The 24,602-nt window shown below is 35.7% G+C and overlaps 3 protein-coding genes, 1 long non-coding RNA gene and 1 pseudogene across 7 annotated transcripts; 2 read left to right on the top strand and 3 right to left on the bottom strand.

Moving 5' to 3' along the window:
* Positions 1 to 1,932: 1,932 nt before the first annotated feature.
* Positions 1,933 to 3,586, bottom strand: LOC113305452. Its single transcript, XM_026554486.1, has 4 exons — positions 3,106 to 3,586; positions 2,948 to 3,036; positions 2,568 to 2,828; positions 1,933 to 2,475 (listed from the first exon to the last, which is right to left on the bottom strand). Exons 1-4 carry the CDS (start codon positions 3,584 to 3,586, stop codon positions 1,933 to 1,935), a joined length of 1,374 nt encoding a protein of 457 aa, XP_026410271.1.
* A 7,262-nt stretch (positions 3,587 to 10,848) lies between these two features.
* Positions 10,849 to 12,441, top strand: LOC113301961. The gene is made up of 3 exons (XR_003336577.1): positions 10,849 to 11,586; positions 11,723 to 11,803; positions 12,225 to 12,441. It is a non-coding gene; the product is annotated as an uncharacterized LOC113301961 (long non-coding RNA).
* An 830-nt stretch (positions 12,442 to 13,271) lies between these two features.
* LOC113306682 (probable ribonuclease P/MRP protein subunit POP5) lies at positions 13,272 to 17,391 on the top strand. 4 transcript variants are annotated; one of them, XM_026555586.1, is made up of 5 exons: positions 13,272 to 13,801; positions 14,687 to 14,761; positions 16,369 to 16,656; positions 16,763 to 16,900; positions 17,048 to 17,391. In XM_026555586.1, exons 3-5 carry the CDS (start codon positions 16,479 to 16,481, stop codon positions 17,194 to 17,196), a joined length of 465 nt encoding a protein of 154 aa, XP_026411371.1. In that variant the 5' UTR covers positions 13,272 to 13,801; positions 14,687 to 14,761; positions 16,369 to 16,478; the 3' UTR covers positions 17,197 to 17,391. The 4 variants fall into 4 exon arrangements, with proteins under 4 accessions (XP_026411371.1, XP_026411374.1, XP_026411373.1 ...); XM_026555589.1 differs by having other exon boundaries at positions 14,669 to 14,761; XM_026555588.1 differs by having other exon boundaries at positions 14,662 to 14,761.
* Positions 17,392 to 17,398: 7 nt separating this feature from the next.
* On the bottom strand, positions 17,399 to 19,624 carry LOC113306681 (annotated as a pseudogene).
* A 1,906-nt stretch (positions 19,625 to 21,530) lies between these two features.
* On the bottom strand, positions 21,531 to 23,575 carry LOC113302614 (protein NRT1/ PTR FAMILY 5.10-like). Its single transcript, XM_026551558.1, has 3 exons — positions 23,270 to 23,575; positions 22,462 to 23,009; positions 21,531 to 22,350 (listed from the first exon to the last, which is right to left on the bottom strand). The coding sequence occupies exons 1-3, from the start codon at positions 23,570 to 23,572 to the stop codon at positions 21,531 to 21,533; spliced, it is 1,671 nt and encodes a 556-aa protein (XP_026407343.1). The 5' UTR covers positions 23,573 to 23,575.
* Positions 23,576 to 24,602: the final 1,027 nt, after the last annotated feature.

Here is a 24,602-nt window from a genome sequence, read left to right as displayed (position 1 = left end):
GATCTGAGAATTTTCATCACAATGTCCTTTTCAGGAATAGTCTTACCCAATACAAAAGATGCCTTAACAATTTCAGACACTCTGTGATTAAACTCATCAAATGTATCTTCATCTGCCATGCGAAGGTTCTCTCAATCGGAATTAAGTTTTTAAAGCCTAGCTTCCTTTTCACTGGAGTTACCTTCAAATACGGTTTCTAAGATATCCCAAGCATCTTTAGACCTAGTGCAATTTGACACATGGTGCTGAAGATTTTGGGTAATGACATGTATGATGGCATTCAAACCGTCGGAATTTTGCTTTGCAGCAAGTATCTCGGCAAGACTGTATTCACCAATATTCTTGGGAATGTTTACATCTCCAACTACCACAACGGGAGCATCATAGCCATTAACAACATATACCCATGATTGAAAATCACGCGCTTGAAGAAAAGCACGCATAACAATTTTCCACCATAAGTAATTAGAGCCATCGAAGACTGGTGGTACGTTAATAGAGATAACACTTCTGTCCATAGAGTCAGATTGCTACAAACACAGACTTGTAAGGTCTTGAACGTGTTTGCCTGCTCTGATTCCAATTGAAAAAGCGGGGGTCTAACAACAACACCCAATATTTCGCTTAGCAATCTGTACGGACAAACTCGAATATACTTTTAAGATAATCAACAAGACTCAATCAATTAAAAGTATATCAACGAGTTTATATCTCTATCTTGATTTGATTTACTCAAGCAGGAACTGCGAGTTCTAATCAAATGCAAGGAATAACTTAGATGTACCAAAGACCAATATCCAAGGATCAATCAATGACAATCAATGACCAAAGGTTGGAATACTCTAATTGATGATCTAACGCACAACCTGTATTATTTCAATTATAAAGATAAAACAATACAATGCGGAAATTGAAATAACACAGACACCAGAAATTTTGTTTACGAGGAAACCGCAAATGCAGAAAAACCCTGGGACCTAGTCCAGGTGGAACACACATTGTATTAAGCCGCTACATACACTAGCCTACTCCAAGCTAACTTTGGACTGGACTGTCGTTGAACCCCAATCAGTCTCCCACTGATCCAAAGTACATTTGTACTCCCTACGCCTCTGATCCCAGCAGGATACTGCGCACTTGATTCCCTTAGCTGATCTCACCCACAACTAAGAGCTACGACCCAAAATCGCAGGCTTTAACAATAAACAAATATGTCTCACACAGACAAGTCTATCAAAGGATCAATCTGTCTCCCACAGATAAACCATAAAAGCTTTTGTTCCGTCTTTTGATAATAATCAAGGTGAACAGGAACCAATTGATAATCCGGTCTTATATTCCCAAAGAACATCCTAGAGTTATCAATCACCTCACAACAATATTAATCATATGGTAGCGAAACAAGATGTTGCGGAATCACAAAAAATGAGACGAAGATGTTTGTGATTACTTTTTATATATTTCCTATCGGATATATCAATCTCAAGCCAATCAATCTCAAGCAAAAAAAAACCTCTTTGATTTCCTGAGCTGAAGGAATAGTTTCTAACATGATATTATCATCCTCATTAATTACTCCTGGAATTGCATCAAAAATACTCTCAGCAAAATTCACCTCCTTACTTGTAAGTTTTTCTTCAAATTGTTTCTCCAAGTAGCTTGCAATCTTCTTAGAATCTGTAATTATATTACCCTCTTTTTTTTCCAATTCAGTAATTGAATTCTGAGCTTGTCTTATTTTTATGGAAGTATGAAAAAATCTTGTATTAACAGCCCCATTTCTTAACCAATTTATTCTTGATTTTTGTTGCAAAATATCCCTATGTTTCTCTGTGATAATTTCTTGTTTATCTCTTGCACACACAGATTATTTAGCAGTGATGTATTACTAGGATCTCTGTCAGATATCAGAGAAGCTTGCATCACCTCTTTTTAAGCTTCTTGTAACTTTAACCTAACATCACCAAACACATTCCAATTCCAGTCTTGTATTTTCTTCTTCATTATTTTCATTTTATTCATAAAAACATAAGCATGATTACCATGAACATTCTCATCCCAAGCCTCCTTAATCACCTCCTTAAAACTGCTCTCTTCCAGCCATACTTTTAAGACCCTGAATGGAATAATTTTTGGTTTATTAACATCCATACAAGAACCCAATAGTGGACTATGATCTGAAACTTCCCTCACACCTACTTTGTAAGACCAATCTGGATAAGTATCCATCCATTTCAGATTATATAGAGCTTTGTCCAAAGTGCAAACAATTCTCTTATTTCCTGCTATATTATTACACCAAGTAAAATGTAAACCTGTTGTTGGAGCCTGTATTAGACTACAAGTATTAATACAGTTATGAAAATCTTGCATTTCCACTCCAAAAGGAGATCTTCCACCCTTTTTCTCCTCGGTACTTAAAACTGTATTAAAATATCCTATTACTAGCCAAGGTAAATTCATAAGACTAATTTTCTACAATTCAAACCATAACTCCCTCCTATCATTAGCTAGAGATGTTGTATGAACTCCATATGCAAGTACACCCCTACATCCACTGTAATCACCTGTTTAGTTATTGAAACAATAGTTGGTGTAGTAATAGATGCACTCCGAAAAAGCCAAATATTCCCTTTACCTCTATTCACAGAATTATGTATAACCATATGATTCATTCCTTTCAGTTTCAACTGCTTACTATCTTTTGAATTCCATTTAATTTTTGGTTCAACCACAAAACATAAAGTAGGACTAAACTGATTCACCAAACTTCCGAGTTTGTCTTTGGCTTTAGCTCTTCTTAAGCCTCTGAAATTCCAGAATATTGTCTTCATTTAGAATTAGAAGTTTGAGAAGAAACAAGACTTATCATTCCCTTTTTCTCTTTTACTAAATTAAGACCTTCATGTCTTCTTGTTGTAATTAAGCTTATAGGCTTTGGTTTCACCACCTTCTTAATAACTTCAGAAATTCTCACTTCACCTTCACCTACTACTTTTACTACTTGTGTTGTTGAAGAACTACTAGAGGATACATCTATAAAAAAAAATCACAGTAATAGGAGGAATATCTCAGTATCCATTCCTTGTAAAACGTGAAACTTACCTGAATTACTCTTATTACCTTCAGAAGTACTCTCCACATATTGAATTATTGGAGGAATAATTGCATCCACAATTTCATCTTCACTTACCACGTCCTTCTCAATTGGTTGTTCTCTTCTTTTGGGAGTATTACAAATATCAAAGATTTCTTTCATTTGTTTTACTACCCTTTTTGATTTAACCTGCCAAACATTCTTCTTTTGAACCCCATTAACATTCTCCCCCTTATCTACCTCATTCCTTTTTGATCTACACTCTGCCACCAAATGACCCACCACATTACAGTGATTATAAAACTTAGGTAATTTGGGAATTCTAATTTCTTGTAGAAATCCACCATACTTAGTTTCAACCCAAACATTACTAGGTTTTGGTTTCAAAAGATCCATTTCAACCAAAACACTAGCATAGTAGCCAATCTCTCTTCTTAAAGTAGTTTCATCCACTTTGATTGGTCTTCCTATAGCGTTACCCAATTCCATTACAATTTTTTCCTTCCAGTATTCAATACATAAACCAGGAAAATGCACCCAAACAAATTATGTTGAAGCTTTTTGACTAGCAAGGATGAAATTGGGTTCCCATTCCCTAAGTTGAAGATTCTAAAGCTCAACCTCCCCAAAACCACACCAAATAAGTTTCTTATCAATTTCATTTTCAAGCTTAATTACGAAGAATCCTTTACCTAGAGGTATGAATTGACATTTACCAGTAAGGCTCCATTGTTTCCTAAGAGAGTATTCAACTGTTTCCATGTTTAATTTTACTAAATCCAATATTCCAATCAAACTATGCTGTCATTCAACTAAACTTTCATCAATATCCTCATCAGAAATATAAAGAGAATGATGCTTACCTTTACCTTCAGATTTATTTTTTGCCATCGACGAAAAATTTGAAGTAGATCTCATAAAATCCGATCTCGAAACACTTTCAGAATTAGTTCGATATTTATTTGATTCAGACATTATTAATACTACATATTAGAAAAATAAACACCAATTATTTGACCAGTAAGAAATCCAAACCCTGAATCTGTGAATTTTCTACGCTGAAAACGATGAAGAAACGAAAAAAAATTTAAGCCTTAATTTTTCGCCGATTTGCAGAGTTTCTCTCACCTCACTCAACTCACCCGACAAGTACCTAGTCATATCTTACTTAACATCCATCAAACTGTTTTTTTGATTTATGCTTCTTCATAGTATCGACTATCTCATGGACCATAAATCATAACTATGTTATCTGTCATAAATCTAGATTGAACAAAAGCATCCTGGTACGGGGAAATATATATCTTATTAAGAAGAGGCTTGAGTCTGTTAGTAAGCAACTTAGAGACTAATTGGGCTAAAGTTTGCACCAGTCTTAGGGAAGTTATCTTAGGAATAAGAGACAGAAAATTATAATTGTGTTCGACCTTATTACAAGACCTGATATATCGTACTTCGTGATCGCTTTCGCACTCTTTTCTTCTCGTGTGGATGTATACGAGGCACAACTGAACATTATAGTTGCTAGGTTGAGTGCATACTTCTAAAAAAATTCCTACAGAGAGCCATACCTAATTTAGCTAATAGTTTTAAAAAAAAATGTAAAATTTTTTTTCCTAGGCTAAAGTTGGACCTAAACCCTAACCCGAATCCAGCCGACTGACCCCACTGCCAAACCCAACTCCGCCAAACTCCTCTATTATACAACTAATAATTATAAATACAAACTACAAATCTTTACGGTGGGGATTAACCCTGACTTCCTCCTTACTGGAGTTGATGGGATACCACTAGTAGGCAGAGATAAATTCCAGTGTAAGTCCTCATTGTTGCTAAATTAAAGGACGCTCACGAGAAGGCTTTTATCCGCAGACTTCAATACTAATATAATTGTTCTAATGGGATTATATATAATTGTCAACTAACCTGGCTGGACTCAATAACCAATGTAAAAATGCACCCAAATCCAATTTTGGAGAAAAACGTGTGATGTATTATAAACATGTAATTATGTTAAGAATATCAAGGGTGAATCTCATTTATTACTGGGATGCCCTTGTATCTAGCCTATAAATTAAGGCTCTAATGTTTATCTACGATGTACACATTAATAAGAATTCCTATCCACTTCTTCTCCCTATTTTCTGTCTCTTCTCTTTTCACAATACGTTATCACGCACGAAGCTCTAATCACTGAGCATCTCATGATAAAAACCGTCAGTTATAAGCAACCTCCAGAGATTAAAAACAGAACAAAAATATACAGTTGATGGATATGCATTATGCAAATTCGCCTGCATAAGGAGGACCGACACTATCTATATTCTTTGTCTTTTATTTATTGTAACACTTTGTTGTAATTATTGTAGGGATGATATAAACTTATGGGTGTTGATAAAACCTCAAGATATCAGCTATGAAGACTTGTCTACATAAGTCTCCTAAGAGCAGTTCTTATGGTAATGTTCAAACTCAAAATTTTATTGAGCCACATGGATGGTCAAACGGGTTTCTCCACTATAGTAAAGCAGAGCAAAATGAACAGATTTGGTTTTCTAGGGCCCCACTAGTATTTTTTTTTAATATAAAATGTTTTGTAGGATAAATATGAAAAATAAAATAAAATATTTAAGTGAGATAAAATAGGATGAAGTGAGATAAAATAAGATTAAAAAGTAGTAAAATAATCATGGATTGTACTTGGCGTTAAACCAAGAGACGCATGCGTCAATGAGAAAATTGTTGGCGTTTTTGGCATGATCGCGCGTTGGTTCTTGCAACGCCAGCGTTCGTAGCAAGATCGTCTGTCGTTACCACAGACGCGTGCTGGGTTGTCCATCTTGATGTTCAAAGCATCAGATTTGTTGATTTGAACATCCATTTTTCATGTTTGTTCATTCCATAGGAATTGCCCTAACTCACGTTAGTTATTTAATGGCCGACCAACGATGATTTAGGAGCAGCAAACAGGTTACATAATGCTTTTAATAAGCTTTTAAATTCGATTTTCTGTATATTATTTTGTTTGAAGTTTGCAATATGTACACATGATGGTTTATTGATTCGCGTATGTCAATTTAATCTACCACGATCTCTGTAAACGTGGTAAAATATCAAAGGTGAATGGATTTTGTTTACCTCATTTCCACCTCCAGGGTTATTATTGTAACCATTTTTTTTTGGAGCAATGGATATCCATTGGTGAATCCGAAATAAGCGCGGGTGATCAATTTTTAGCAAATAAATTTGATTTCCTTTTCTCTATTTTTTTTAATAGAAAAAGAAAATCCATAAAAAGATGGTTTACAGTTTCCATTCCCCTAATGAAATTGTAATCATCAAAAATTATATTGGTATTATGAGAATTTGGTTATCTTTATGGTTAATTACATGCATGGTTGAAAAACCTACGGCCAATTAATTTTGGCATCTTTGTCCATTCGATGGAGATCATGTGATTTAGAAATCAAACTCAACACAAAATGAATTTTCCATATGCGATGACCAATGCAATATTTATCTTTTTGTCGATGCAATTTTGGTGTATATATCGTATATCTGTGGATTCCTTAACAACGGAAATGATCTCTTTATTTTCTTAAAAGGAATCATATAAGACAATTGAGTTGGTTTTTCCCTATCGATCCTAAATGGATATATAAAGTATCGTTATTATGATATTAACAATTGCAAACACCAAGAGGAATTGCTGCATTCTTAATTAAGGGATATTGAGAATTTTTTTTTTCCTCTTGGTAAATCTCAAACAATTTAAAATAGTTTCACTTGTAGTTGGAATAGGACACTAAAGATCAAAGGGTACGCACCCGGCTCTCATTAGCCTTTGTAATGACTGTAGATCTAAAAATTAATTTATTTTGATGAAATAAAGTGTCCGTCATTTCATTCTCAGGTGAATGGTTATCTCATCGACATTATAGGTCATTGGAGATTTGGTTGCATATTTTATATGCTTTTTGGTTGTAGCAAATAAAATCCATGGTTAACATTAAATTTGTGCGTCAAGTAGATAACAATTTAATATATTTTTTTTGGGACAATTTTTTTATGGCTTTTGAAGTCATTATCTATAGTCCAACTGGTGTTGTTAAAACCCAAAAATTATTATGAGTGTATGTCCTCGATTTAATCGGATAGTACTCTATGAAACTTGTTTTCGTATATGAGATAATAATATTTCCGCCATAATCAGGGGGAGACTATACACTACCAGACATTTCTCTCCCATTTTGATCAAATCGAAAAAGGTCGTCTACTAGGCGTGAAAATATCTCATCTAGCTTTTATATAAGCTTCTGTCGTTTGAAAAGGCAAACTCAATCATATCTAGCAAGCAAGTATCATTTTTATATAGGCTACTAATAGCCCCAATAGAGTCTATCATAATACGATTAACATTCTCAAAATTCATATCTCCTCGTTTGAATAGTAGGAGATTATCATGCCCATGGGTGCTGGTACCAGTAAATTTTGAATTTTTTAAAGTATGCATACACTGGAAGTTGTGTGAGATCGTGATAAGCTAATATGATTGTCGAATATTCATTTATGGTAGCTACTGAAATAAATGATGGTGGTTGTGAACCCATCTGCAGAGGAATATTGACATATGTGATTGGCTGGCATGCAATCCAAATTAGTTTGGATTAATCTCTCGAATGATGCATTTTTGGATCCAAAACTTAACAACTTAAACATGCCAAGCCTATTAGTTATAGGTTGGCGTAGTCATAATGCGTCGTTATATGAGAAATTTGTACGTTTTTAAAAACGATTTTATGGTCTTATTTATTTTCAGACCCTAGGATTGATTTACTAATTGTCCTCTTTATACAATGCACTTGGCATGGTAGTCTTTTAAGGACTCGTATAGCATTCACATAAGAAATGTGGTCGAAGAACATATTAAGTTTGTAATCCTTGGAGGATTCTAATTATATTTAGGCAGCCACCCTATTTTCTTACATAAGGTTTAACAATCCCTTACATGTTTTTAGAAATTTGGTGCAAAACCAAAAATCGGGATTAATTAGTTGATGATTTCAACGTTATAGGTCTCTTGAGGAGTCCTTAAAAACACAAAAATCCATACTTTAGCAGCATAAATATTATTTTTCTTAGATCTGCCGTTAAAACATTACTAGATTTTGTACCCGTGCTACGCACCGGGCGGCTCCGCATCCACCACCATTTTTTTGATTTGGTATCACGGGGCTTCGCCCGCCACTACGCTTAGGATTTTTGATTTGGTGTGACTCGGCTTCGCCTCGCCCCGTCATACTTGAATACCAAAGAAATAGTAAAGTTCAATACACAAATTTTTTAAAAAAATAAAAAGAAAATACCAAAGAAAATCTCAAATGCTACTTAAAAATAAAAAGAAAGGTGCATTGCAGAAAGGTTCATTTAAAATACTAAGAAAGGTGCATTTTCATGTCCACTGTCAGGTTCAATCTCCCTTTGTTAGTGGCTGCATTGCAGGTTCACCACCATCTGCTGGCTGCATTGCATTTTCATCAGCTGGTTGCGTTCACCATTACGCACAGTACTGTCAGATAATCCCTTTTTTGCCAATTCTGCCAATCCGATCATGTCATAAATTTAATGTTACACATCGGACATATTTAGCTTCTTACAATAGCTTCAATTTTCCACCAAACAAAAGGATAACGAAAAGTGGCAGTGGTCCATACTATTTTGTGGTACCTTTTTATTTGAACAAACCTGGCATGCAAGCCGGTGTGTAGATGAGTATTTTTTATTTGGACTCCATGATGTCATCTCTAAAAGGATTTTAAAGTTGTTTCCAGCTTGTAATCAATCAATAATCTTGTGACAGTATCCACCCCCAGAAGAACATCAATCGCATCATGTATGACTAAACTTCCTCTCCTAATCCTTTTACATTAATGATTAATGTTAATGAGATTCCAAATAGTAAAACAACTAACTTATTTATAACTAAGTCAATTTAATACCACAGAATGGGCTGTATGTCACATGATAATGTAGACATTTTCTTAAGAATCTAAAGAATGACGAAACCACTGTTCTGCATACCTACATCAACATTTAAGCGAGAGGCATTATAACGGTGCAAGGAACATCTTTCACATGGTACCCAATTTCTTGATACCTTTCTTTAGGTCTCTAGGCATCAAAACAGCTCCCCTTTATCTCTTTCTTTGGTTTAGTTATGGTGCAAACCTGTTCTACCAAACTGAAAACGTTGTAGGTGTTGATGAAATCCAAATTTCTGTAAGTAGTACATGATGAACTCAAATTATTAAAACCCCACCGCGTGAATGTATATTTTTCCTAGGCTCAAGTAATAATCAAGACACCCTAACCAAACGAAAAATTCTATCAGCTCCCTATCTATCAGTGACACATTTCATCAAACACGTTAAAAGCGTCGCTAAAGTTACCTGATTAAGTATTTTCGTAACAATTAGATACTAACAGCGACAGCTTCAGTAGAAGCGCCATTGAAATTACCTGATTAAGTATTTTCATAACAAAAGGATACTAACAGTGATAGCTTCAACGAAATGTTTTGAAGAGAAAAATCGATGTGAAGTCCGGGGCAGCAAAAATTGAAGTGTTCGATGCAAAGTTAGGATGGGAAATTGATATGTGAAATTAGGGATGAGAATGTTGAAATCTCGGATGTAAAATTAGGTCTGGGAAAATTGAAAACGAGATTTAGAACCCCGGATTAGAAAAATTGATATTTTAAGTTATGTCTGGGGAAAATTAAATCTCGGAAAAAAAATGTTAGATACGGCATTAGTAAGTTCTGAATCTTTATTGATCAAAACAAAAAAAAAAGTTCTGAATCTTCGATTAAGTACATTTTGACTAACTGCACAGTGCACACTAATTAAACTCCAACCAACATAACCCATTTCCATCTCGTCACCAGCAAACACCCATCCTTCACCTGAGTTCAAACACCAGCACCACCACCTGTCCCTGTATAACTTCATCCCTGAAGTCACTACCGATCCAATCTCCTCCACATCACGGCATCGTTGTTTCTCATCAATTTCAGTACCACCAAACCCTAATCTCTTCTTTCAGTTCTCAACACCTTTATCTCGACCATTTCTAGCAAATTGTTCAACACTGCAACTTCAGCCTCACTGTGATTATTCTCTCAATTAGGTTTAGTTTTTCACGGGTGTAGTGTACACCTAACTGGCGTTAGTAAGGTCCAGTTAAGTTTTGGGTGTAAACTACATCTTGTTTGTTTGCAGCTGATTCGGCGTCTGGATCTGAGTCAATTTCTGACTCGGGCCGAGTCATCAGTCAGACCATTTGTTTTGTATTTTGAGTCAGATCTGACTCGACCTATGACTCAGACATAACCCCTGACTCGGACCCATTTGAGTCAAGTAACAAAATACCCTGACTCACGGGACCAAACCACTGACTCACATTTTTTTGAGTCAGATGAGTCAGATCTGACTCAAAACAACACATATCGAGTCAGATCCAGATGAGTCAGGTGATTTCACTCAGATCCAGACGACTCAGATGAGTCATGAGTAACCAAACATAGTGTTAGTTTAGGTTTTTGTATAAGACCGAACCAACATCCCCTCGGTTAACCGGTTAAGACTGGACGTAATGATTGAAACATATATTAGTCGTAGATCAGTTACCCTAAGTAATCTAAAATAATCTCAGCCATCAGTTTTAGGTATTCGTTCATTCCTTTCTTTTATTCGTTTTCATTTCTTCTTCACCGCAGAGAAAAATAGAGGCAAAGAGCAGTCTAGAGCAGAGGCAGATAGCTCCATTCTATCACCAGATTCATCACCAGATTCATATCCATTTTCTTCTATTCTTCTTCTTCATCATCTTATAATCAACTACTTCAGCACCAAACGGCCATGCAACATTCTACTTCAGCACCTTCGGAAGTGAATCTTTGATATTTAATGATGTTCTTTTTTTGTTTTCTTATTTCTGAACACTGGGTTTTTATTAATTTTAGTAATTAAGGTTAATATGTGGGAGAATTTGATTGATTTACTCGTTTTGTATGTTTGATATTCATGTTTTAGTGGTTGAAATGAAAATTTGTGCCTCTGATTATGTTACACAATTAAGGGTCTTTCTCGATTTTGAAGGTGATTGTTGCAATTGGTAAGATTTCATTTGAGAAACCTGCATCCAAGAGATCTAAGAAGCAATAAAGTCTGACTTTTGGTTGGTTAGGTTTTGTATTGGGTTTTCAATTTTATGTGAGGAATTGAACATACATATCAGGCTATGTTGGTGTTATGGATTTGTGTTTATTAATTGCAGGAAGCATCCATCATAGATTCTAATGGAGGGAAAGGATATGAAAAGAACTAGGTGTGCTAAAATTGGGAGCTCCAAACAAGATTGTTGCGCTGAAATGACAAGCACTGGTTGTTGTAGCTCTTATGGGATTGATTGATTGATTCAACTCAAAAGTATTCTGAATTTATATAATTTTTTCCTTTTATATTTGTATTGATTGATTATACTGATCAGGTAGCAATCTTGGAGAAGCAACTTCCTCTAATTTTGATTATGGTGTTTTGATTGATTATTTTTTTGAAATTGCAGGTTGGAGTTGAAGTGATGTATGATGTTGTATATGCTCCTGGTGTTATGGATATTGGGAGTAACAAGCTTTATGTCTCTAAGGTAAAAGCATTAACATCAAAATTTTCCAATCAATCTATATAGTACCTTTGCTGTTTCCAAATTCTTTTAATGGTAAAAGATGAATTATTTGTCGTAAGTTAGTAGTAATCGCTGCTGTAGCATGTAGCTAAGGATGGTTCTGAAGATTTGCTTTTTAATAACTTTTTCCCAACCGTGTTCATTTGTTTTTGTTGTGGAATAATAAAACTTAGATTTGTTTAAAAATATCCATAATTATCATTACACTTCAACAAATTAAAATTCCTTTGGGTTCAATCTGTCAAGCACAGAATCTGTAAAAGCATATGCAACATTTGAATATTTCATTGCACAACTCTTATTCTGCATGTTTCAACTCCTACTTTCTTATTTAGTCATGAAACTTCCACACGATGTTTAGTTTTGGTTGGTTGTGATGCAGGACTCTATTGGAGTGGCAAGTGCAGTTGGAGACTTTGGATGCCCGCCCTTTCATGCCATCAAGAACAACCATCTTTACTAAATCTGTTGGACTTTATGTGTTAGTTATTAGATTTTTTGTTTTAGTTATCTCTGTTGGAGTGTCCGATGTATTTGACATTTTAAAACAATTAGTTTTCACAGACAGGTTAATTTATAATTTTCTGTCTTTAGTAAAATTGTCTGTCAAACTGACAGAATTTTCAGTTAACCGAAACCGAGAGGTTTGAAACCGCAACCGGTGGTTTCAAAACCGAATGAAACCGAGTAGGCTAAATAGTTCCACCGGTTTCCAATATTAGAAAACCGAGAACTTCGGTTTCGGTTGTTTTTGGCCAACAACCGAACCATGTGCAGCCCTATCCGAATCCATATACTTGCCCACGCTTAATTGAGGCCCGCCAGGGATTCACTTGTCTTAGTAGTGGTGATGAAAGGTCTTCCCTTCGAACTTAAAGTTTCTTAAACCCCACAAACAACAACCAGCCACACCCTAGTTTTTGATCTCGATTTCTCCTCTTCAAGGGTAGCAAACCAGAGAAAGTGAAAGAAATTTCTGAAAATTAGAGCAGAGAAAAATATAACAGATCAAAAAATTTTCATCTGATTTAGATTTGGAGTTTATTTTAGGATTATTTCACAATAGTGGAATGTCTAAAGCTAATGTTAGCTAATAAAAAAGCCCCAATTTTGGTTTTAATTTCTTTTTGGATTAGGGGAGAGTTAGAAACTAAGTGGCTGGAAGTTATTTCATTGGGTATCGCTGCAGATGATTAGACGAGCAACAAAACTTCTATTTTCTTGATTTGTTAGGTGAGTTTACTTTCTGTTTTGGTCTAACTGTTTTCCTACTTGATTTTAGGTTACATTGTCTTTTGTGCATTTCCAACTGTCGGCTTAATCTAGCTCTAACTATAATAAAGAAAAGAGGGGCTTTTCGAATGTCGTACGGATTCTCCTGTTTGACAGGAAAAGTCAACAATATCTCTCCGCGTTTCTGATTTCTTGTGAATTTGAAAAATCAAGGGTCATTTATTCTTCTTTCCATAGATTTTCTCTTCAGATCTCCTCCACACGCGAAGAAAGAACCCCTCTAAATCTGATTCGTTTTTTTTCTCTTAGTGTTCTTGATGAACCTCAAAAAAAAACCACCGCAAAACCGTGTACTCAGAAGACTATGGGCCCCTCGCCCTTTGAGATTTGCAATGGGGCCACTTTTGGGCCCCACTAGGTAAAGGGCTGTGAGTAACACGGTTTTGTTTTTTTTCTCGGTTCAAGCAGAATTTTCCTTGTTTTCTTCCTTTAAACCTTTGAAACGTACCACAAAACTAACCAAACAACGAGGGCGTTTTTTTGTTTTCAGAAACCTACCGATTTCTAATTTTAACCTTCTCTTTGAATCCGCTCTTACATTCACAATTACAGTATTCAACCCGTAGGAAGAACAACACTGTGATTCTGAAGCTGATTCGAGCTTACACAAATAAAGCCGGATTAACCTAGCTTCAAATCATTTCCAATTGCATTCAGAATCACCAGGTACATACATGCTTCAATTCAATCTCTTTTTCTTTTTTGAAAACCGCTCCGGATGTATTCATATCGTTTTTTCATTTTGATTTGTTGCCATTATTTTGATGAAGATTAGTAAAGGTTCATTCAGCTGCTATTAGTTAAATTATATTCTTAAACTCTTATCTGTTTGTAAAAATGCATGAGATGAAAACGATGTTCAGTTTGTAATTTGTTTTGGTTTCTTGCTAGCCTAATGCTTTGTCATAAGTTTGTGAACCTTAAGTGTTGGAAGAATTGCCTTGAACTAAACACATTGAGGTGTATGAGTAGGATTATGTACAAGTGTTTGCTTTGAGTTAGGTTCTTAAGCTATATATTTTACGCTCTTGAATAGGGCTTGGGAATGTGAACTAGGTTGTGAAAGGGAATTGCCGGCCTGGAAAATTGGAAAGTTTTGTGATATTTTCTTTTATATGTATGAGTCAGTACCTAGAGTAGGTAAAATTTATAATGTGTGCTGGAAAAATATGGGGAAGAAGGTTAGTTCGAAGGTGATGCTATTGGTTGTTGAGGTTTAACGTTTTCAAAACAGTGCATGTGTTTGATATAAATGGTAGAATATTCTTACTGGAGGGGGAGGAACATTCTTATATTCTTAGAACCAGTTCTGGCGATCCGTGAATATGTGGCACAAAGAGGCTTTTGTTATTGCCGATTGGAATTGGTTGAAATATACGAGGATTTTCCCTCATCTGTAATTTAAGCATGCTTATATGTTATATAAATCTTATTAGTGCCAGAGTTAATTGGAGATGCGCTTTTTAAGTAACAACCTTAACTGAATTCCTTTCGGATGATGACATGTTGGCTATTCCTAACTTCAGTGTGTAGCTGATTTCTTTTATGCAGCAAACAAACAATTTGCTGTCATAACTGTTACAGGTGAACCGGATCAGAGTGACAAATAAAGCATTACATCTCAAGGTAATGTAGTAATTAGTGGCAATACAATATTCCTTGGGCTAAGGTTGGCAAGACATACTCTGTACTTACAGTTAAGGTTGACAATATGCAGTAATAAGGTTGGCAAGATGCAATAATTAGTGGCAATACAATAAGCAGTAATTACACAACACAGTTTCTGTAAATGGATATTTATCGATTGAAAAATTATTGAACGAAGGGTTCAATTTTATCTTTTTTTTTTTTTATTTTTTAAATGGCAAGTGCGTCGCGCGTGCATCTTGACTAGTTTTTTTTTATAAAGCAATGCGCTTATGGCTGCTTTAGTTTTAAGTTCCTGTGACAAACCATCTATGTTTAGTCTAGAAACCCCGATTTCAGTTCCTTGGTAAGGCATAGTAATTTTGTATGATGCATTAAATAGCAGTACAGGAGAATGCCACAAGGAGCATGACTACGACTTACTTTAAGGTGATAGACGACTGTGGTTCATGCCAATAGCTAAACTGTTAAAGGCTCACAAATATTTACAACCCGCTTCAAGATAAACATTCTAATCTTCATGAAAACTCACCTGCACATTCATTTATCTCTTGAGGCTTCCACTTCCACTTTCACATGCCGGTATGTTTCCTCCGCTGAATTTGATACAGCAATGTAAACATGAAGTTTGTTTCATCTACTCATATTCACCAACACTTTATACCGCCATAGATCCTATGATGGATCGCTTATGCAGTGTTTCAAATAAATTCTGGTGATTGATGTGCCATGGGTAGTTCTTTGCTTTCAGTTAATGTTCTTCTAGCAGGGCCATGCACATTAATAAGATTGAATTGAAGTATTTAATTGACATTTATAGCTTGCATCAATGTTAAATCTTTCTCCTGTATTACAAACCTGGTTGAACTCTAGGTAATTCATGTCCTTCTTGTCTACCTTGCAATGCCGTCAGATTGGACGTCAATTCCATTTTCGTTATAGTTTAAATCTTTTCTTTTCTGTGAAGCTTTATATTGAAATGTGTATAAGTAAGCTTTATATTCAGATGGTATATTAAAATCTTGAAATCCATGAGAACTGTTTTTATGTTTAATTTGGTTACCGTTCCTTCCCCAAAATCAACACTGTGAAATTAAATTAAAGGGCTTGGGAAAAGGTTAGCTCATCTTTATTTCTATACGCTTTTCCTAATTCACAAGTAAGAGAAATTCAGGGTCTCTCATATCTGATCGACAGGCTATTTTCCATTTTGTACTGCAATTTCTCAAAGTTCTCTTTTATAGGTTACATCTGTTTTCCATCATTAAATTTGCATTTGGTAGGGCTTTTACTTGCTTCCACATTCTCCTTCGAGAAAATCCATAAGATTTTTTTTTTTTAAATTAGTTTAATTTTGGATTGGATGGATACTTATAGGTGTTTAACCTTTCCAGTTAGTTTTACTAGCTGTTTGAAAATGCCTAAGAGATGGTATTCTTATTTGAATATTCTGAAAGTTAAGTGTGGGTATCTCAATCAGTCGATCAACATTAAACCCCAAATGTGCCTTACAATCCAATCTGTGCAATGAATGGTTGCTGATGGGATTGTAACTAACGTTTGTGTTCTTTTTTCTTTGTTACTAGGTTTTTTGTCTCCAGAATTTGGTTCAGTGCCGTTGAAGAGGGGTTCTGTTATACTATCTTATCAATTTCTATCTGCTACTTTTGCTTACATATACTTCTAAAGGATTATTATGGTGGGTTTTAGAAATAGATACTTGGTAATGGAGGTATTCTTGGATCCAAGTAAAGACCTCGGCAAGGAGGATCCTATTATAATTAGCCAGTTTAATATATTAAAAGCAATTAAAGACAGCATTCTTGTAAACTTCGGAGAATGTGGTTTATCCGCTTCTCTTGGATCATTACAGGGTAAGCCAATCATTTTGCAGTACTTAGCTAATGTTCTTATTGGTTTGTAATTTTGCGCTTGCTACCATCTTCAACAATGAACTGTAATTTTTTATGTTTTTTGCAGTTAAGTATGTAAACCCCATAACAAAAGTGTGTATAATAAGAGCTGCAAGAGAAGAACACCAGAAAGTTTGGTCGTCAATCACAATGATCAGGAGTATCGGAAACTGTCCAGTGATATTCAGCTTATTGGACTTGAGTGGTGAGTTAGACCTATGCTTACGTCCTTGTTCTTGAAGCAGAATGAAATAGCTATAAAGGGAGACAGACAAAAGTATGATCCCACTTTTGCAGGGTGAACACTGGAATTTGTTTTGCTTATACTTTCAACTTCTTTTCTCTGAATCAGGAAGTATCAAGGCATGTAAAGCTGCAGCCTTAAAGTATGATGAAGCAAAATTTGAACAGTACAAACAAGTGATGGGAGATCGACTCACACCTGACATTAGTCAACAGATGTATAATTTTCTTGCAAAAATTCAACTATTGGAGCACTGAGCAAACCTTTAGAGACGGCTCTTGCTTCCTAGAATTGATTCTAGGAATGAGAAGCTACAGAAAAGAGAAACTGTAAACCAGGGTATCCAAATTTCATTTTTGTTGAACAAGCCTTTCCTGCTTGTAAATTAAATTTCTTCACTTTGGAATGACACCGAGATTAGTACTTTAATTCAAGTTTACAAGTTTGCTACACAATTCCTCATCATCTGAGTTGGTCATCAGTAATCATAAAAAAGATAAGTATAACTCAGTAATCATCTGAGTTCACGATATAGATTGTACAAATTGTTTCCAGAAAATAGTTAAAATTGGCTCATAAAAACATCACGGCGAGGTTCCCCGTTTATAAAGGTAAGTTTTTGAAAAGTATAAAAAAGCAGCCAACTCTACTAGACTGAGTCCTGCTAAAAGCCAATAGAAGTAATCAAGATGAGCTCGATTGAGGTTATTCGAGAACCAACTGTAGTGATTGTTCCCACCGGTTATGCGCTCAATTGCTGATATGAGAAATCCACTAAGGAAGCTCCCTACCCCAAGGATGCTTAAGTAAAGGGAGATCCCTATACTCCTCAAACTATCTGGGACCTGGTCATAGAAAAATTCTTGCAGACCAACATTAGTTAAGACATCAGCAAGTCCAATCATAATATATTGAGGAGCCAACCACCACACACACATAGGAACGGTTACTTCTGGCTGGTCTATCAAACCGTAGTCTACAGCAACAAGAAGCCTTCTCTTTTCAACTACTGCTGCAACAACCATGGATAGTGCGGATACCAACATTCCAGCACCAATCCTCCGAAGCATTGTGATGCCATTAGGCTTGCCAGTGAAAATACGAACAAAAGGAATGAAGGCACAATCATACAAGGGGATGAAGAGAAAAACTGATATACTTAATAGAATCTGAAGTGAAGCAGCAGGTATCTTAAAACTTGTTCCAATTGATCTATCCATTGTGTTTCCTTGCTTAACGAAGAAGGTAGAGTATTGAGCAAAGAAAATTCCGTAGATTAAACACGAAATCCATATCGGAATCAACCGTAGTATCACCTTCGCGTCTTCTATTTGAGAAATGCTACATTTTGTGCCATTTTTTGTCAAACTAGTTGGATCATCTGGCAGTTTGATTAGAGCTTTGTCCAGAAACCTGAATGCATTGCAGTTCACAGATATTAAGCATGAAACCTGTTTATGGTATGCAATACATAAAATAGCTTAATATTGTTATCTTACTCGAATTGATGAACACCAATGCGTAAAGGAGACTTCTGAATTTCCTCATTTTGGACTGTATCCAATGAAGAGCCGTGTCTCCAATTTTTCGCAGCTGCAACAAATACTTGGGTTATTCTAAATATCGGATTTACTGTTTCCGCTTTCACACTGTATCTGTAAGTCTGCGTGCCTAGCAGGAAAACAATCAGTGCAACTGCCAAAGAAATGAATGAAATGCCAAATGCAAGACCCCAGCTCCCATTATCCTGAATATAAGTCAAGAACAACCGAGAAATGCTACTACCAAAACATAACCCAAAATACCACCAATTGAAGAATGAACTCTTAGACTTGCATTCCTCTGGATTTCTTGCATCAAATTGATCCGCCCCGAATGCTTGTACACATGGTTTAAATCCAGCTCTCCCAAAAGCTACTAAATACAGTGAAAAGAAGAAAAAGACGCCTTGAAAAGAAGGATAATTGCAAAAGATATTGTTGTTGTCAAGGCAGTTGAGTTAGCCTATAATAGAAGGAAGCACAACTGATAAGGTTAACAATCCGAGTCCCTGGAGAAATCGCAATTTGGTATCGTCAGCAGTTGTTCCAAGATGAAAAATGAGACATGTGAATTAAATGGCTGTAATTTAGCTGTAAATGAGAAAAATAAACTGACCAGAACATAAATGAGAGTTGAGAAGATGATGGTACGAAATTTTCCAAGATAAGAATCAGCAACAACCGCACCAAAAAACGGGAAGCATCCATATGAATCCAACCCAAGTATTAACATTTGCTGCTGCTGTAACTGTTGATTGGCCTAATGGGCCAGTTAGATAATTGATGAGATTTGAAGCAATTCCATAGTATGCCATACCTTCAGCAATATCAACTACAATTATCAAACCAGCTGATTTCCATCCACCAAATTTTGATTTGTTATTTTCAAAAACTATTCTTTCTCCTCTGTAATCCACCATATAATCGACATCCTCTTGATCCTCATCACCATCCAAATCATCCTCGATTCTACAAATGATCTCTTCTGTGTTATTCAACAAAGGTACTTCATATTGATGATCATCTCTAGCACTAGTCACTGTCATGATCAGTGAGTCTCTTTAAAATTCTCTCTTATGCAAAAAACAGAACAAAAACAGAGCGAAATTGAATAAAATAAATAAAATAAAAATTGGTAGTTAAATGTTCGGATTCCGACTGATTATTAAAAGTCTCCGAGTTCGAAGTCTTTAATAAGAATAATCCCAGTCTGGTTGTTGGCTTCTTGCGCATAAATAAAAAACATTACCTTAATTTAAGGACCCAGGTGTAGTGATCAGTGAGTTGACCGTTTTTACCTTACCATAATTCAATGGATCAGGTATAGTGTGTGAACCACGTCGTCTAAACCAATTTCAGGTGCAGAACACCTAATGCAAAAGATTTAGAAAATGATTAAGTAGTATTTATATATTTGTTCACTAATTCGTTAAGTTGAATCCAAATCTCATCAACAGTTACTTGAAACCTATAACAGATAATTACGTTGTTTGTTTGGATATGAACTGGATCGAGTCAGGATGTCAGATCGTTTGTTTTTTCCATTTTCTGAAGTCTGAATGGAAATGTGACCCGACTTGTATATTTGACTTTGTGGTATTTCAGTCGGATACAATTTTCTGCTACCGCAAGTCAGATTCAGATGAATCAGACTCAAACGAGTTTGTTGAGTTATTAATAATAAACCAAAACAAAAACAAAAAAAGTATGAAACTATTGATATATGAAACATTCTTTACATAGAATTGCCAAAAATTGACATAAGTTATTAAAGTTTAGGCTGAGTTTTGCACATGTTATAGTGGCGGCAGTGTGATAGTAATGTCCCTCTAGTTGGTTAGGAGATGTTCTATAAAGGGTGTAAATTAACTAGATTACCCTCCCCATTTTTTAACCTAAATCAAAGCTACATTGAAAATTTGTTTTCTTTCTTCTTCTCTTCTCCTCCTCCCATCAACCGTAACCTCCGTTAAAACTCAAAATTGAAAATTAATCAAGTGTAGTGTAATGACTTATATGAGGTATGTTTTGAAAACCCAGTTACGATTTGGTTTATTTTGTTCGATTTAAGTTTAATTTCTATCAAAAATTAGGGTTTTAGATGAAAATTGAAATTGAAATTTCTGGATTTATGTGAGTTACGGTTGATTTTAACTCAATTACGAACCGTAACTGGATATTTTGATGTTGTTACGGTTAGTAATAGTTCAATTACCAACCGTATGTTCTTATATCTGAGAATTTTCTTCAGTTACGGTTGGTAACCATTTTAGTTTACGAACCATAACTCAGTTACGGTTGGTATCGAGCATTTGGTTTCCAACCGTAACTGAGTTGCGGTTGGTATCGAGCATTTGGTTACCAACCGTAACTGAGTTGCGGTTGGTATCGAGCATTTAGTTACCAACCGTAACTGGTTTTACGATTGAGTTTTCTTCAAATGTAACCAGTTACGGTTGGTAGTTCATCTTTTACGAACCGTAACTTCGATTTACGGTTGGTTATGAGCAAAATTCCAACCGTAATTAGCTCTGAAAATGTAAAAAAAAATGATTTTTTTTACGTATTTTAGATAACTTTGAGCAACAAAAAGCTAGTTGGGACTAATTTAGAAGTATACCCGATCATTTTCAGGTCCTGGTTCTTCATTTTGTTGGTTAATTTCTTCAATTGATTGAGATCGATTTTCTCCTCTAAATTTTTTTTTTTTTTTTTTTGGTTTTGAGTTAGTATAAGTGAAATTAATCATTAACACTAAACTTGATTATCATCATTAAACTAGATTATCAATTATGAGGATTAATTTGTCATTTCCAATATTTTTTATAAGAGACACCTTGAATGATCATGTAATGACTCTTTTTGTCCTATTAGAATTCCGCCCCTCTAATAAACCATGCCGCCCCTATAACAAGTTACTTTACAATTTGCTTTATGACCGAAAAGAAACATGAAAAATGTTTCTTTACAATATGCATATTACATGAAAAATGTTTGCAAGAGAGACGAGAATTAAGAGAGTAGGAATTTGGGTCTTACAAAAACATTGATCATGACGATGTTCCACGCTTATAAAGATAAACTTTTGACAAGTATAAGAAAGCAACCAGCTCTACCAGACTGAGTCCAGCTAAAAGCCAATAGAAGTAGTCAAGATGAGCTCGATTGAGGTTATTCGAGAACCAACTGTAGTGACTACTTGATCCCCCGGTTATGTGCTCAATTATTGATATCAGAGATCCACTAAGGAAGCTCCCTACACCTAGGACGCTTAAGTAAAGAGAGATCCCTATACTCCTCAAACTATCTGGAACCTGGTCATAGAAGAATTCTTGCAAACCAACCGTAGCGAAAACATCTGCAAGTCCGATCAAAAGATATTGAGGAGATAACCACCACACGCTCATAGGAACCGGTACTTCTGGTCTGTCTATCAATCCAAAATTTAGTGCAACTAAAAGCCGTCTCTTTTCAATTACAGCTGCTATAACCATGGACAATGTGGATAGGAACATTCCGAAACCAATCCTCTGAAGCATTGTGATACCGTTAGGCTTGCCAGTGATGATACGAGCAAAAGGAACTAACGCGAAATCGTATAAAGGGATGAAGATAAATATAGACACATTTATTAGAATTTGTAATGCAGCAGCAGGTATCTGAAAGCTGGTACCAATTGATCTATCCATTGTGTTGCCCTGCTTAACGAAGAAAGTAGTGGATTGAGCAAACACTACTGCGTATATTAAACATGAAATCCATATTGGAACCAAGCGCAGTGTCATCTTTGCGTCTTCTACTTGAGCAATGCTACATTGTCTTGCATTTTTCGTTGAGTTTATCGGATTGATTAAAGCTTTGTCCAAAAACCTGAACATATGTCAAAGAACCGAGTCACAGAGATTACATAAAACATACCTGAAGAGGCACTAAGAAAAGGCTAAGTGCACTATAATGCCAAATAGCTTAATACCATCTTACCTGAATTGATGAACACCAACACGTATACCGCGGGAGTTTGAGATTTCTCCATCTTTGGATGCATCGTTTTGTTTCCGATTTCTAGCAGCTGCAACAAAAACTTGGGTTATTCTAAGTATCGGGTTTTCATTTTCCTTTTTTACACTGTACCGATAAGTTGGTGTTCCCAGCAAGAATACAATTAGTGCCACTACCAAAGAAATTGTTGAAATTCCGAATGCGAGACTCCAGCTCACATTATCTTGAATGTAAGTCAAGAACAGCCGAGAAATACTACTACCAAGACATATCCCAAAATACCACCAATTGAAGAATGAGCTCTTAGACTTGCACTCCTCTGGATTTCTTGCATCAAATTGATCAGCCCCAAATGCTTGTACGCAAGGTTTAAATCCAGCTCTTCCAAAAGCTACCAGATACAAAGAACAGAAGAAAAAAATGACCTGAAAAGACGGAAACGTGCAATAGATGCTATTGCTGTCAAGTAGGCAGTCGCGCGGGCCTATAAGAGAAGGGAGCACAACTGATAAGGTTAACAACCCGAGTCCCTGAAGAAACCGATAACCATTTTGCAGCGTTAGCATTTGCTCAAGTTCAAGCTGTACATAAATGATTCACTTTATGATTTACAGAAACACCGGAGGCTGCACAATGTGGCCACATTTGAACATTCAGATACCGTAGGAGTATCGGATTCCGGTATCCGAGTGGTTATCAGTTTTCTTTTTCAATTCAATCACTCAAACAGGATTTCAGGATAGAGAAATGAATTAAATGGTTGTAGATTTAACTAGGGGGACAGACTTACCAGAACATAGATGAGAGTGGAGATGATGATAGTACGAAATCTTCCAAGAAAAGAATCAGCAACAACAGCACCAAAAACTGGAAGCATCCATATAAATCCGACCCAAGTATTAACATTTGCTGCTGCTGTAACTGTTGATTGGCCTAGAGGACCGGTTAGATAAGTAATAAGGTTTGCAGATATTCCATAGTAAGCCATACATTCTGCAATGTCAACTATAATTATCAAACCAGCTGATTTCCATCCACCATATTTTGACTTATTATTTTCAAAAACTATTCTATCTCCTTTGTAATCCACCATATAATCCTCCGCATCATCATCATCCTCAATTTCGTCTCCGTTATTCAGCAATGGTACTACTACTTCATACTGATAAGGATCATCTCTAGCACTTGGAGTTGTCATTTCTGTCTTTCTCTGAATTTCGATATGTTTAGCTTTGAGTTTAAGCACCTATGCAACTCTAAGGTCTTTGAGTTGGGAGTCATTAATGTAAGAAAAGTTCCGATATGACGCCCACCCTTGTAAATATAAAAGCCAAAATACAGACATATTAATTGCTTGCTGTATTGTTTGGTTGACGTGGTTGGCATGTTTACATTCACAGAAATATCTGATGTTCTTTAACATGTAAGGTATGGCCCTATCCTCTGAGTAACTTGTTGGGGCAATTGGTATCTAACCTAATGCTCCGATACCAATTGTTGGGGCAGTTGGATCGCGTTGATACCAATTGTTGGGGTTCAGAACCATCTACGTGCTAATCTTGCGAAAACATATTAGCTAACAAGAAACACTTGATCTCTCGGATTGTTCCATGAACCTTACTATGATCTAGGATAAGAAGAGAAAGCATAAACAAAGCAACAAGAAGTAAAATACTCACGAATTTAACGTGGTTCAACAATATACACAATGTGTGTAATATTGTCTACATCCACCAAACGGCTACGACCTCTTTATTCATTATAGAATCACCACTGAGAATTACACAATTGATTGACTAAATCAATCCATCGACTCACCACAACGTGACCGAACATAAGAACTCTCACAAGCACCCTATAAGATCCAAAGTAGCATCTTCACCCATACGAGATAATGTTTACCACATTATCTACCACAACGAGACGATCTTCTCTGCACACCCTGATATAGATTATCATGGACGCCTTTATCTCAACACCAATAATCTAATCCAGCACCACCAAGATGATCTTCTCCTCAACAAGATGTCTTACCAACATCTCCATACGAATACTCCATAACGACATATCTTCCAACATCGATAAGTATCCCATAAACACCATAATGATGTACTCCTTCCACC

Source organism: Papaver somniferum, chromosome 8 (genome assembly GCF_003573695.1).
Source record: "Papaver somniferum cultivar HN1 chromosome 8, ASM357369v1, whole genome shotgun sequence".
Classification (NCBI taxonomy): Eukaryota; Viridiplantae; Streptophyta; class Magnoliopsida; order Ranunculales; family Papaveraceae; genus Papaver; species Papaver somniferum.
Note: the sequence above shows the minus strand (reverse complement) of the source record. Positions and strands in the feature narration are given on the sequence as shown.